At 36.2% G+C, this 14,443-nt stretch overlaps 4 protein-coding genes across 4 annotated transcripts; 2 read left to right on the forward strand and 2 right to left on the reverse strand.

Moving 5' to 3' along the window:
* Positions 1-2,826: 2,826 nt before the first annotated feature.
* On the forward strand, positions 2,827-5,422 carry LOC106313551 (putative lipase ROG1; the record flags this gene model as incomplete). The annotated part of the gene is given in 10 exon segments (XM_013751387.1): positions 2,827-2,997; positions 3,089-3,156; positions 3,299-3,369; positions 3,464-3,697; positions 4,000-4,163; positions 4,258-4,313; positions 4,395-4,447; positions 4,527-4,638; positions 4,862-4,959; positions 5,137-5,422. Coding segments are annotated over 10 exon segments (1,062 nt in total). The 3' UTR covers positions 5,209-5,422.
* Positions 5,423-6,176: 754 nt separating this feature from the next.
* On the reverse strand, positions 6,177-7,126 carry LOC106313782 (ethylene-responsive transcription factor ERF105). The gene has a single exon (XM_013751691.1). It carries the CDS (start codon positions 7,029-7,031, stop codon positions 6,369-6,371), a length of 663 nt encoding a protein of 220 aa, XP_013607145.1. The 5' UTR covers positions 7,032-7,126; the 3' UTR covers positions 6,177-6,368.
* Positions 7,127-9,966: 2,840 nt separating this feature from the next.
* Positions 9,967-11,290, forward strand: LOC106317459 (oleosin 14.9 kDa). Its single transcript, XM_013755273.1, has 2 exons — positions 9,967-10,289; positions 11,088-11,290. Exons 1-2 carry the CDS (start codon positions 9,973-9,975, stop codon positions 11,218-11,220), a joined length of 450 nt encoding a protein of 149 aa, XP_013610727.1. The 5' UTR covers positions 9,967-9,972; the 3' UTR covers positions 11,221-11,290.
* A 499-nt stretch (positions 11,291-11,789) lies between these two features.
* On the reverse strand, positions 11,790-13,681 carry LOC106315543 (ubiquinol-cytochrome-c reductase complex assembly factor 1-like). Its single transcript, XM_013753304.1, has 7 exons — positions 13,432-13,681; positions 12,988-13,201; positions 12,733-12,899; positions 12,511-12,635; positions 12,345-12,405; positions 12,200-12,248; positions 11,790-12,025 (listed from the first exon to the last, which is right to left on the reverse strand). Exons 1-7 carry the CDS (start codon positions 13,582-13,584, stop codon positions 11,958-11,960), a joined length of 837 nt encoding a protein of 278 aa, XP_013608758.1. The 5' UTR covers positions 13,585-13,681; the 3' UTR covers positions 11,790-11,957.
* Between the last annotated feature and the right edge of the window lie 762 nt (positions 13,682-14,443).

Consider the following 14,443-nt stretch of genomic DNA (forward strand, 5'->3'; position numbering starts at 1 on the left):
TGAAGTCGCTGTGACACACATCCCGGAGCGACCCGGCCAGAGCGACGCTCCGAGGTCGCTCGCGTCTCCATGGCGAGAGGACACAAAACGAAGCCGGGAGCGACGTCTTCGGAGCTACACAGCCAGGTCGCTCGCGAGGAGACGACCCGGGAGCGACGTCTTCAGAGCGACACAGCCAGGTCGCTCGCGAAGAAACGACCCGGGAGCGACCTCTCGCAGCGACGTGCCGAGGTCGCTCCGCGTCTATTTGTTTGGCCGAACTCATGTTTTCTCAAGGGCCTTTTGGTCATTTCATTATGCACGTTTTTTACTTTTTAAACCTATGTTTTATATCTTTGGTAAGCCATCAGTGGCTGGAGAATCTCTTTTTCTGGAGAACAACTAGTAAAAACTTCTTTTAATTCAGATTTCATTGCTTTTATCCTGTGTTCTTGTTGATTTCTTATCTATTTCTCTACATGATTAATCAAGTATTAGCAGTAGTTTAAAACTCATCTAAATCATTGGTTGCACTTAGATTAAGTGAGTACTTGCATTCTCGGTGCTTTGATATCCCTCAGAACTGGTTCAACATTAACTCATACTACAACATTTGTCTTAGGAGCCTTGAAAACTCCTAACATCATTAAGCTTAATATATGCACAAACATTTGGATCAAGTACATAATTTAAATTAAAAAAAAAAATTGTTATCTTCTTTATGTTCTTCTAATGCATAATTTTGTTTTTGAATTAGAAAAATTGCATATGATGAAAATTACACCAATTGAAGTTGGAAGAAAAGCTCTAGCTGTATTTTTTATTAATAAATATTTAATTTAAATAAAATATATTTTTATGAAAGTTTTGTAAATATAAAATAGTTGGATTAATTGTTAAATTTTTATAAGTTGAAGGCACTACTAACAATTATTAACTAAATAAAAAATAGAATCATTTGTGAATATTTTTTTTAGAGTAAGAAATGGAGTAATACATTGGAGTAAAACCCAACTTCATTTTGGAGTTATACTATTTTGGAGTAAAAAAATGGAGTAATACATTGAAAATACTCTTATAGGTAAATCCAGTTTTTCTTGTAGTGAAAGTACGACACATACATCCTAAGTACTCTAGTAATTAGATAAACCTTGAAGAGAATAAGAGATAAGTCAAGATCATTATGTAACACATGATTTCTGTTTGTTAACTTGGCACAAAAAAACTTCTTTGAACTGTATTATCTTTGATTTGTCTTCTTGCATCTTTTATATTCCTTGTCAATTCCAGTTTAAGCAAAATAATTTAGGGATATATTCATATAGATTGTTTTTCACTGTTTCTTTAAGCGTAACACTTAGTTAAATTTTTATTGCAACTACTAATGTACCAGCTGAAGACCGTGCTCACAAAGAAAAAAATACAATACTGCTTGTATGAACTATATGAAAAAATTGAAATCAAAATTTTCATCTATATGCTATGATAATTTTATTTTGTATTTTGTATTTTTATTTTAAAATATTTTTCTTAAACAAGTCTATGTGTGCTTTGATGATAATATTTTGTATTTCCTTATTTTCAGAATAAATATTTATTATTAATAGTGTTTTTTTTTGTTTTATGGAGTAATTTAAAAGGAAAATAAAAATTAGAAACTAAAAAAAAAGTTTAAATTATCATTGTGTTTTTCAAAAAACTAAAATCTAATATAAAAAACAAAAAAAAAAATTAAAAAGGGGATGAAATTAATCAGACTATTGTTTCCCTAATTATGTTGAAAACCTAACCAAAAACACTAATTTTCTTTTCTAAATATGAAATAGTTTGGCAGAAATAAAAAAAATAAAAAAGGAAACAAAATAAATCAGCCAAGTTAATGTGGAAGTATTACAGCTTAGGACGTTTTTGTAAATTTTAAGGAATTATTTATCTTTTTTCTTGTATATATGATATATGTATAGTGTTTATAACAAAAACAATTTATAGGAAGACATTAAAGAGTTTTTATCACAAATATAACATACAAAATTAAAATAATTAAAATTTGTTATCAAAAAGTAAATATACACTTATATTATGTGGATTAATTAACTTAAAATTAAGATTTGGATTTGCGGTATATGGGTTTTGGGGTTGAATTTTATGATTAAATAAATAAATACTTAAAATTTTAAAATATTTTTAAAAAGAATTTTCAGATTTCAAAATAAAATGTTTTGAAAATAAAAAATTAGGAAAAAAATCAGAAAAAAATATAAAATTTCTATTCAAAAATTGATCATTCAAAAATAATAATTTTTATATAATTTATTTAAACAATTATTTATATTTTTATGTCTATAAAAGAAAGGTAGAAAGATCTTTTACCTCTTTAATGAAATTTTTTTTATATCAATTTTCTCTTTGTTTGTTTTTGGTGAAAAATGTATTTTATTTGGTTTTAGAGAATTGCCAATTATAATATCCGTATATCTTGCATAAAGAGAAGAGTGCGACATTTTTACGTGAATTCGAAAATCCGTGTTTAGTTATTCGAAAAAAGCACTTTGATTCGAAATCTTAATAAAATGATGATTCGAGTAAAATGTCAAGCATAGGAACTTGTGGAAAAAAAAAACTGATGCAAAGTCGGAAGATATTTCCTTACCTTGTATTTTAATTTACCAAAGCCAAGCCGTAGAGAGATATTGTCTTTTTGCTTTGGGTCCCCTGAAGTCGGCAACTCCGTCTCGAAGCCGACATCCCTCTTCACGATTCCTTTCTTCCACCTTACGTTTCCTTCTCTGGCAACTCTGTCTTCTCCTGCTTTCCACTCCCCCACTTTCTACTCCTGAACCACAAACCATATTGGATCTGATCGGATCGAATTCGAATTGCCAACATGGAGAAGCAGGAGGAGGGCGTTTGCTCGGCGGAGTCTGTGGTCGATGGGAGCCTTGACGTTTGGAGTTGCAAGAACTCCGATTCCTCTTCCGCCGATCACCTCGTCGTTATGGTCCATGGGATCTTGGGAAGGTTACTGCTTGATTCTTTCTTGTACAGTAATCATAATTTCCTGATCTTGATCTTGATCTGTAATCTTAATTTCCCGATTTTGGTAATTCAGTACGGACGATTGGAAGTTTGGAGCTGAGCAATTCGTTAAAAGGCTACCTGACAAACTCTTTGTTCACTGTAAGAACACTACCAACTCTTCCTCTGCTGATTAGTGATGGTTCCTTTTCCAGATACATTATAGAGATAGAGATGGTTCCTTTAGCCTAATCTTTCAGCTACTATTGCTGGCAATTATCCAATGATCTTCTTGTTTAAGCAGGTAGTGAGAAAAATGCGTCTGCCCTTACTCTAGATGGTGTGGATGTAATGGGTGAGCGTCTTGCATCTGAGGTTAGCAAGCAAGCATCATTACATTCTCTTCCCTCTTTCCTTCACTCATTGTAGCCAACTCCCGAACCACAACCACGCTCTTTGTATGTGTCAGGTCCTTGAAATTGTTGAAACAAGGCCAAACATCCGCAAAATCTCCTTTGTTGCTCATTCTTTGGGAGGGCTTGCAGCTAGATATGCAATTGGGAAGCTTTACAAGCCACCTAATCCGCAAGACTCTTCAGGGGACAGTATTGAAGGGCCTTCCCAAGGCACAATATGTGGCTTAGAGGCTGTGAACTTCATCACTGTAGCTACACCCCATTTGGGTTCTATGGGTAATAGACAGGTAACTCTTCTTATGTTCATTTGTTTACAAGTTGTTTGAAATTGAAAATAAGCAAAAACTTCATTTCATAACTTTGATTCTGGTGAACGCCAAAAAGCAAACAATAAAAAAAATAAAAGACACTATCTTACCAAAGATGCTTTTAACCTTGCACTCTGTCATTTATACAAAATGTAACCGACAGCTGTTTTCTTTCTTTAACCATGGATATCTATTTGTGCGATTGAAATTGAATTACAATTTCACTTATGTCAGGATGTTATTCTTACGGGATTAAACATAATTTTGGTATTTGCTTCCAGGTTCCGTTTCTATTTGGGGTTTCTTCCTTCGAGAAAGTTGCAGGTCTCGTTATCCACTGGATATTTAAAAGAACGGGACGTCACCTTTTCTTGAAAGATGAAGAAGAGGGAAAACCGCCCTTGCTTCGACGCATGGTGGAAGATACCGGTGATTGTCATTTCATGTATGCAATGCACTCTATGCCCCCCCCCCATTTGTCACAAGTTAACCATGACTGCAAGATCTTCTCACTAAAATATGTTTTTCCTCTATTGCAGGTCTGCACTGCGTGCCTTCAAAAGGCGGGTGGTTTATTCAAATGTGGGCCATGATCGTATCCTGTCTCTGTTACTTTTAGTAATATGCTATTTATCATGTGCCATTACATTTCTTTTCCTTTACTAGACCTGAATAGACATCGTTGGCTGGAGGACGGCTTCTATTAGACGTGACAGTGAATTGCCTAAGGTATATGACTTACTCCATATGGTTCAGGATTTTGATGCGATGGGTCTCTTATATGTGAATTATTTTCTTGGTTTACCAGTGGGAAGATTCTCTGGACGAGAAGTATCCTCATATTGTTTACGAAGAACTCTGCAAGTCATGTGACGGTGACGACGTACCAGAAGGCGAAAATCATTCGGACGACATTGAAGGTAAGCTTGCACTGGTACCTGTTTAGGTATTAATTGGTTCTGTTGCAGAGTTATTACTCACTGCTCCTCTATCTTATCTGTATTTCTGTTTTCTATGTTTTAGATCTCATTAGCTGGTAAAAGAAGTACAAACAATTCGTATGTGGGTCTGTCTACCCATGTGCAGTGCTTCTGTTTTCTTATTTTCATGTTTTAATAACGTGGTGCCTTTTCAAATTTGCAGAAGAAATGATCAAAGGACTCTCCACTGTCTCATGGGAAAAAGTTGATGTTAGCTTTCACAGTAGTAGGCAGAGATTCGCTGCTCATAGTGTTATACAGGTCTCTCACTCTCCTAAGATATACCATTTCCCTCCTAAGGGTTTTAAATGCATCTTCTCTTGATGTTTATCGTTCTGTTTTTGTAAGTTTGAACGTTACATTTCCAGATAAGATTAGTGTCCACATACCTTGTTGTATAAACATGAAATCTAATTGCATGTGTTATGCCGTTTGCAGGTTAAAAGCGAAACTATGCATATAGAAGGAGCAGATGTCATAGAGCATATCATTGATCATTTCCATCCCTAAATCAGTATAATTTTCATCACCCACGAGTCTGGGACACAACAACTAAGGACTGATTGACGTCAGTTATGACCAGTTCACATGATACATGATGTTAGCAACAAAGGAAATTTTGTTCATTTCAATTGTATCATGTATTCATGGATGTGATGCACTGAAAGTATAAAGTAGCGTGAACGAAAGTTTTGTGCCTATATATTCCTTCTCTTTTTAAGAATTCCAACCGAGTCACTTAATAATCAACCTCTGAACTCCGATCTTCAGTATTCCCCACTGGTTGTTTCCTTTGATTTGGAACTTAGAAAAGGCAAGGTAATTTTATCATTGTTGTAAGAATAGATGTTATCCTTTGATTTGGAACTTAGAAAAGGCAAGGTAATTTTATCATTGTTGTTAGAACAGATGTTAACATATCACACGTACATCTGGAAGCAGATGCACTGGTGGAGCATGACAGCGGAATGGCTTTGTTTTTCATTATCATATCGAATTCAATGTGTCTAGGGCCTCTTGGGCATTCTGTATCTGCAGCCAATACGCTGATAATGATCTGCAATATTCATTCATTCGTAAGTGTTCTACGTCAGATGTCAAGCAGAGAAAGAGAAGCTTAAGGATCTTTTTTCTTTCCTTGAACCAAAGCTTAATGATCAAAAAAATAATTGGAACTCTTGTGTTTATCAAGAGTTCACTTGGTTTGATGTTATGCAGCATGTATTTCAGCTTAGCCTAGAGGGTTCCCAAGTAGCTTACTTGTCTTTGTAGGACCAGTGGGTCGGTCTGCTGCCATCTATTTAATTAGCTGCTAAGATTTCCTTTTGTTCTATGGTGAAAAGTCAAAGCAACTAAGCAAGGTGCATCTGCATATGGTTGTCTGTCCTTTCAGATGACCACACAAGTCGGCCATCATTTTGTACGAAGGACTCATTAGTATCGTTTTGAAAGCTCTTATCCTCTTGAGGTCGTTTAAGGAAGAGTAGAGATAATTGCATTGAGAAGAACGAATGAATATAACAAACCATTTACAATCAACCAATCTACAAACTAATTCACTCCGTGAGGAATCTTTAATACAATCCTTAAGATAATTATTGTCTTGTTTGTGTGTTCGCTTGCCGATGATATATAATCCAAAGTTGCGGATGTCACCTACATCCATAAGCTTACTTAACTCCGAGTTGAGAATGTCCTAGCGATGGGTAAGGAGATAAAGGAGGCACAGAGAATAGTCCCATCCCTATACCGTCTACTGCGTCCCAAAACCCCATCCAACTTGATGGTGTTAACGGACAAGCCTCACCCTGAGCTTCCGTCTCTTCCCTTTTCACAGCTTTATGACTGATCAGGTTTCTCTCATGGTTTTCATCCTCTGTTTCTGGTCTCTTCCTCTTAGCTTTCAAAGCCACAGTCTTCTTGTTCTTGTTGTCTCCAGAGTCCTGGTGCTTGCCTGCTTCTAGTGGGAAGTTAAGAATGGCTTTGCTTCCTCTTAGTTTAAAAGCAGCCCTGTCGTAACCTCTTGCAGCCTCCACGGCCGTGTCAAAAGTACCTAACCAGACACGAACGCCTTTCTTGTTTGGGTCTCTGATCTCAGCCGCATACTTACCCCACGGCCTACGCCTCACGCCCCTGTAATGCCTATGATCATCCTCTTGAACCACCGGTGCAGTAGTAGGAACTGAAATGGTGGCAAGAGATGGCTTGCGTTGGCTAAGAGTGGAGGTGGTGCTCTGATGGATGCTAGAGACGAAAGTCTCTAAGGAAGGGAAATCGGTAAGGAGGTGTTGAGTGATGAGGTCCAAAGCTGATTGGTCTTGTGAAGAAGCCATATATTAGAGACTTGGAGTCGTTGGTTTATGGTTTTGATTGTGTTGTGGAGTTTTGGATTTGAGATTTGGGGAGGTTATATAGAAGAAGGAAGTGAGACTGAGAAGTTTCGTAGTTAGCTTCTTCTTGGGTTGGAGAGAGGAAGGATCCTTTTCAATTTTATTGACTTGTTTAGTTTCACTGTTGCTTTGGAGTGTGGCAAGTGGACTATCTTTATTGTTTCTGTCCTTTGTTTTGTGAGGGACCATCAGCTAGTGTCTATCTACGAACTTGTTCATATCCGAGAGACATAAAAATGGTCTTTTTTTTTATAAAGTTCTTTTGTGTGTGTCTCAGTTCCTTTTCAAGAAATTCTATTTTAATATATTGATTTTTATTTATGTTAACTACATTAACTAAATTTCAATTTTAAAATTAATCTTCGTCAACTTTAGTTTGAAATAAACATCCGCCAATTACAAATTGTCAAAATAGAAAATCTACAATTTTTTCTATAAAATATTAATTTAAATTGCTAATTTCATAACTAAAAATAGATACTCATTATACGTAAAAATAATTAAATGTATGTAATTTAGTTTTATGCTATTTTTATGATAAATAAAAAATTAATATATTTCTTAAATATTAAAACCAAATCTGATCAAAATTAAAAAGAAATTACTATTAATTTTTTTGTCATCAACATAAACATACACTATCAACGCTGTGCTAACCAAATTGGTAACTATGTAGTTGATTGATTTCGAACACTGTATAAATTTATCTGTCTTTGTATATTGAGTTCGGGATGCATGTCTGATCTCAAACGTGTTAAAACTTTTTTTTGCTCGTTATATTTTTTTCTAATTAAGTCAGGTAAACTGTCTAAAAGTCAGGTAAACCATACATCTGGTTTTAAATCATTTTCACCAATTAACAACAATCTATCGCAAAAGTCAGGTAAACTGTCTAAAAGTTTTCACACACTCTACGTCCAGCTGAGGGCTTCAAATTCGGTGTGAAAAAGTGTAAATGCTGGTTCTTGTATTGCTTGCGCCATCAAACCTTCAAACCCTGCTAGTGTACTATACCATCTTTGTCTTGAGAAATTGTCTTTATCCTTCCAAAACTCATTTGTCTACTATTTTCTTAATCTAGGTGGTATACTTTGTATTTCCTCTTTCATAGTGTTTAGTGTTTGTGTTTTAGTTTGGACTATTTCCATTTGCACTTTGTTCCATAGTATGGCTTTTGTCTCTAGTAACCACAAAATATCTGGACGATCATTGTCAATACTGTTAAATACCTTGTTATTACATCATCGATGTGGTGTTATTCTCCAAAACAAATAATTCATATTAGCAAAGCCAACTGCATAAGAAACCTTTCTGGCTTTGTGAGATTCTTTAAGAGATTCCATATTTAAATAGTTGGGAGGCATTCAAAGAGGACATGGTTCATCGTTTTCTCATCTTCTCTATATCTTGCAGACTGTGTGTCACATTTCATCACTCATATTTTTAGATTACTCTTTACCGGTAATCTGTAAATAATAGGTGGGAAATCACCGGACTTCCTCTGCTATCTTTAAACATGTTTAATATTTTTTCTTTTCCTCCTTTTGAATATTTACAATCAGTGCTTTCATACCCAAAATAAACAAATATGATGATAAAAGATCTTCTTGTCTTAACTCCCTCTTTGATATAATATGTCTTTTTGGTTGTCTATTTATTAGTATTTTGTACTTAACCGATGATGATATATACTTCATCATCCATGATACCCATTTTGGAGAGAACCCAATTTTTAGTAACAACCCTTGTATAAATGGCTATTCTAACCTATAATTTGCTATACTCATATTCATTTTGATAGCCAAAATTATTTACTTACATCGTTCTAAGCCAATATAACATTTTTTGAGCTATAAGAATTTTATCCGAAATCAATCTTCCTGAAACAAAAATAGACTGAATCTCTAAAATCAATTGTGGGAGTCTTAAGTTTCAGCCACTAACATAATACCTTCGATATGAACGTATACCCCACACTTGGTCTCATTGTTTTTGGAATGATAAATATTTGTTAAATTTAGCATCTCATCAAAAGAACTCATCTGTAGGAACTCGTCTGTAAGAACTCGTCAACCATCTTAATGATATCGGCTTTGATAATAGTCTAGGACTGTTGATAAAACAACGCTGTCATACCATCTGGCCATAAGCTTTTTCATGAATACCGATTTTATTTCCTTTTCAGATGTCGTAGATGTGAGTGACATATTTTGAGCGGGTGTACTCATCTCAGGAACCTTTTCTTTTATTTGGTTTTGATAGGGGATTTACATAGTTTGAAAGATATTCAGACGACATTCTGGAAGCAATCCCGGATATTCCAAGTTATTTAAGTTTACAATCAAGAATCGAATTTTGAATTTTAAGCTCTTTACTCTTAAGAGGCAACAAACTATTACAACTACTCTTTGTGGACTAGCTAAGTTGGATTTGATTCCAAACATGTATTTATAGGGTAAGAGTTTGATATCAATTGACCCCTCTGTACTATCTGCACCAAAAAATTTAGCTCCTCAATTTTTTTTCTATACTAATTATTTGATCCCTCTGTGCTCCATCGGTGCTCCATCAACTGACCCTAATCAGGCCCATAACTGACGACCCGATCCCTCTGTGCTCCGGTTGGTCTTATTTACTCCAACGACGAACAACTTCAAAACAAACAAATATTATGTGTCGCAAAAGGGAGCCCCCTTTTTACAGATGCTACGGCTGCATGAAAACATTCTCAACACGTGGAACGGCCAAGCAAAGGGGACTCGCCAGCCTTCTACCCATCTCCCTTATTCATACATCATCATTGCTCACGCCCAATATATTACTATCTAATCTCCCTCTGCTGATTTATTCTATTTTTGTGTCGGAGAGATCATAACAAGAATCAATGGCGAATCAAACAAGAACCCATCAAGACATAATAGTCCGAGACAGTAGAATTACCCTAGACAGAGACCATCCGAAGACAGGGGCGCAGATGGTGAAGGTAGCGACTGGTGTCGCAGCCGGTGGATCCCTCCTAGTCCTCTCAGGCTTAACACTCGCCGGTACAGTGATAGCATTCGCTGTAGCCACTCCTCTGCTTATTATATTTAGCCCTGTCTTGGTCCCAGCGGTGATCACCGTGGTTCTCATCATCACTGGGTTCCTTGCCTCCGGTGGCTTTGGTATAGCCGCCATAACCGCCTTCTCTTGGCTCTACAGGTAATATATAATATATAGATGACGTAAACACACAAAACTGTGACCTACGTTTTCAAATCATACCTTTCTCTTCACGCTATTTATTAGGCCTGGGCAAAATAACCGGAACCGAAGAACCGATCCGGAACCGAACCGAAATACCCGAAACCGGAACCGGATTAATACCCTCAAATACCCGAACGGTTCCTATATTTTTATATCCGAAATAACCGAACCGGAACCGAACCGAGAACCGAACGGGTACCCGAATATATAAAAATATTAATTATATATACATATAACATCACTAAATATATATTTTTAATTTAAAATTCTATTAAAAGTATCTGAAAATAGTTGAGGATAACTAAATTATTATAAAGTATCCAAACTACCCGAAAGTATCTGAAACTATCCAGATAGTTTTATCCGAAATATCCAAAGTAATCCAAAATATCCAAATTTTTTATGTAAATCATCTTAATTATTTGATATTTTACCCTAAATAACTGATATTTTATCCAAATTATCCAAACCACCCGAACTATCCGAACCCGAACCGGATCCAAATGAGAACCGAACTTTTTCCGGATATTTTCCGGTTCCTACATTTACTATCCGAACCGAACCGAACCCGAAACTATCCGAACCGAACCGAACCGAAAATAGGTCAAGTACTAAATGGATCCTCTAATCCCTATCCGAACTACCCAAAACCCGAAATACCCGAACCGAACCGAACCGATACCCGAAATGCCCAGGCCTACTATTTATATAAAGAGTTAAGAGAAATAATATGTATACGGTGAATGTTTCTAGGCACATGACGGGGTCAGGATCGGATCAGAAGATAGAGAGTGCCCGAATGAAGGTGGGAAGTAGAGGGTATGATACCAAGTATGGGCAGCACAACATTGGAGTCCATCAGCAACACCAACAAGCAGCTTCTTAAAATTAATGTCAGATAGAACTATTTCCACACAAATTGTCATCCATCGTTTGATCTCTTTTCTTCGTTTTCTCAATGCTTGTGTTGTAACGTAACGTGTAATAATAACATGTGTGTATGCTGTCAACATTGTCATCTTAGTATTTTTTTTCTTTTTCAAAACAAAATCTATCAAAGTAATGTTTTATCCTTGTTGGAATACTAGCAAGGGTCAGCAAATCGATAAGCCTTTTCGACCATTAAAAGATATTATTAATAGGGTTTTATACAGAAGCAAAACCTGAATGATCCGTACATCTATATTAAAGTTTTCTATCGAAAGAAAAGAAAAAGTTTTCTGTCGATCAGAGGAGATATTCTTGAGAAACAGACGAATTACATATTTCTGATATTCTCAATGTTTACAATTCTCTTTCTGCTGCATATATACATCGTTCTGTATCTTAATCTTCATAAATTGTGCTTGTTTCTTTATGTACACGTTACACTTGCAAGTCAGTTTAATTTCACCGACATAACTGATTTGTTGTCCTAACCTATTATTATTGGTCGATCCGTCTTTATAGATACTATAAAAGCAATACAGTAATCTTATTTAACTTTCACCATGTTTTCGTGATTATTCGGCTGTTACCAACCAGCATATTCTCTTGTGTAGGTTTCTCTTGTTGGATATAAGAAAATATTGAAGAAAAAAAAGAAACAGATGAAAGATTGATTCTCAAAGCGCCACAGCTCCTTCAAGTCACTGATGCTTTGTTTTCCAAGGGGGTGAAGGAGAAGTTGCCGGAGAATATGGACTCTTTATCTGTGCATCAAAAAACAGATTATTATACAAAAGGAACATCTGTTTCAACTGCAAATGCGAGTCACAGATTCAGTCATGCTAAGTCCAGCTTCTTAGGTTTACTATAAATCTAAAACACTTTGTAAGTTGCAGCTTATAAAGAATTATAAGATAATGGAGGTTAGTGTAATTCACCTGTTAAAGAAAGAGAACCAACTTCTCTCCGGACATATCTTGCCATTGCCTGTAAAACACAAGCGATGTCTCAAACAGTTTAGTACAAAAGGGCTAAACCTGTATGTATATGTTTGTGAGAGAGGAAGAGAGGGGAAACTCATGCCTTTGCTGCTTTTAATTCCGTTCCATCAGGTGTTGTTGTTCCATCATCAGAAAATATATTCCTACAATTCAATTCCATTTAAGGTTCTGTTATATAAAATTCACCTCGAGCTATTTTGCTGCCTAATCATTACCAAACTCAAAGCACGGCGTTATAGAAGCTTTACCTCCACAATTTGATTTGTAGATCATTTGGTTTAGCATCTGGAAGTAGGGCGGTATCATAGGCAACAACATTTCCAAAAAAGATTCTCTCCAATTCCTTCATCCATGTCAAGAGAAGCAAGTTAACCTGCATTTTCAAAGAAAGATTAAGACCATCTCATTTTTAAGGAATCTTTAGAAAATAAGATTCATCTTGGAAACTACAGTATAAGTCTAGGACGTACCCCGGCTTTAGATACCCTGACTTCAACATTATGATTGTAGATCTCATACACATATTGACCAAGATCAACACCTTCCTTTCCCTCTTGCTTCAAACGGCGTAAGACAAGCCACATATGAAGGACAAGCAACGAATATGTTATTTTGAATGTTTTCTCCAAGTTGAATACTGCAGCAGAGACAAAGCACAGAGAGTAAATACATAAAAAAAAAAAGAAAAAAAACATAATCTTGTTGCTTTAGAAACCAAATAGTACCATCATAAATTGCAGGTGTGTCGACTTGAGCAATGATTCGCTTGTAGATAACGTTTGCCCCACGGATAGATGTGCTCTGTTTGCTATAGAACAAAAGCATCTTTAGTATAAAACGGCGAACCCCTTGGTAGTCTGGCTCATCAATTCTGAGAGGAGAATCTTTGGGAAGAGCCAGTGAACATGGCTTTGACCAAAACAACTTATCCAAGTTAACCTGCCAGACATAGATAAGTTTAATCAGAGACAAGACGCATAACATCCAGAATCAATCAGTAGAAGCTCGAATCTAAAACACCAGAAGATTTATCTATTGTAACCCCCCGCCCAACAATAAAAGGAATGAATCCACGAAACGTAAATCTTAACATATAATACAGATTCAACTCATGCTCAATTAACCTAGAAACAATCGGCACCAAATAGGAATTTCTATAAACATCTTACCGGAGATTTGCTGGGGAAATCATTCTGCGACGGAGCATCATCCGCCTGAGCTACAGTCGCGTAGGCACAGCGCGAGAAAAAGGGCGACGCATTTGAGGAGAAAGATCGGAGCTTTGAGATTTGAGTGACAGCTCGACCTAACCGGGGAAACATTTCCCTTGACTTGACTCGAGTGAGGGGATTGATGGAGTTTCTCTAAAACCCTCTCTCCCTCGCCGACTTTTTGTGTGGATCTACGTTTGCGACTATTCAGCCTTTTATTATTACTCACGCTAACTTACGCCTTCGTCAGCAAGACCATATTCAATTTTTTTTTTTTTTTTTCGGACTAAGTTCCGTTTATATTAAAAGTTCAGTCATAACATTGTTATACAAAAATGGGGGACACGTATGGAACATACTCCATGCATTATCAGATGTTAAAAATTTTTTGGCTAAAAAATCTGCACATGAATTTGCAGACCTACTACGATACATAAACCTGATGTTATGGAAATGAGATTTCCAAGCCGAGATAGTCTTTAGATAATTCTCCAATCGTAGGTTAATGCTTGCAGTTTGTAAACATCTTGTGACTTGTATATTATCTCCTTCGAAGATCACTTTCTTGTATCCCAATGAGTAAGCTGCCTGAATAGCCCAAATTAATGCAGTACATTCACCTTCTTCTACTGTACTTCGACCTTCAAATCTGCCCATTCCACAGTCAAGAACTAGGCCTGGGCATTTCGGGTATCGGTTCGGTTCGGTTCGGGTATTTCGGGTTTCGGGTAGTTCGGATAGTAGCTAGAAGATCCATTTAGTACTTGACCTATTTTCGGTTCGGTTCGGTTCGGATAGTTTCGGGTTCGGTTCGGTTCGGATAGTAAATGTAGGAACCGGAAAATATCCGGAAAAAGTTCGGTTCTCATTTGGATCCGGTTCGGGTTCGGATAGTTCGGGTACTTCGGATAATTTGGACAAAATATTGGTTATTTAAGGTAAAATATCAAATAATTAGGATGATTTAGAT

Source organism: Brassica oleracea, chromosome C9, assembly GCF_000695525.1.
Source record: "Brassica oleracea var. oleracea cultivar TO1000 chromosome C9, BOL, whole genome shotgun sequence".
In the NCBI taxonomy this organism is placed as follows: Eukaryota; Viridiplantae; Streptophyta; class Magnoliopsida; order Brassicales; family Brassicaceae; genus Brassica; species Brassica oleracea.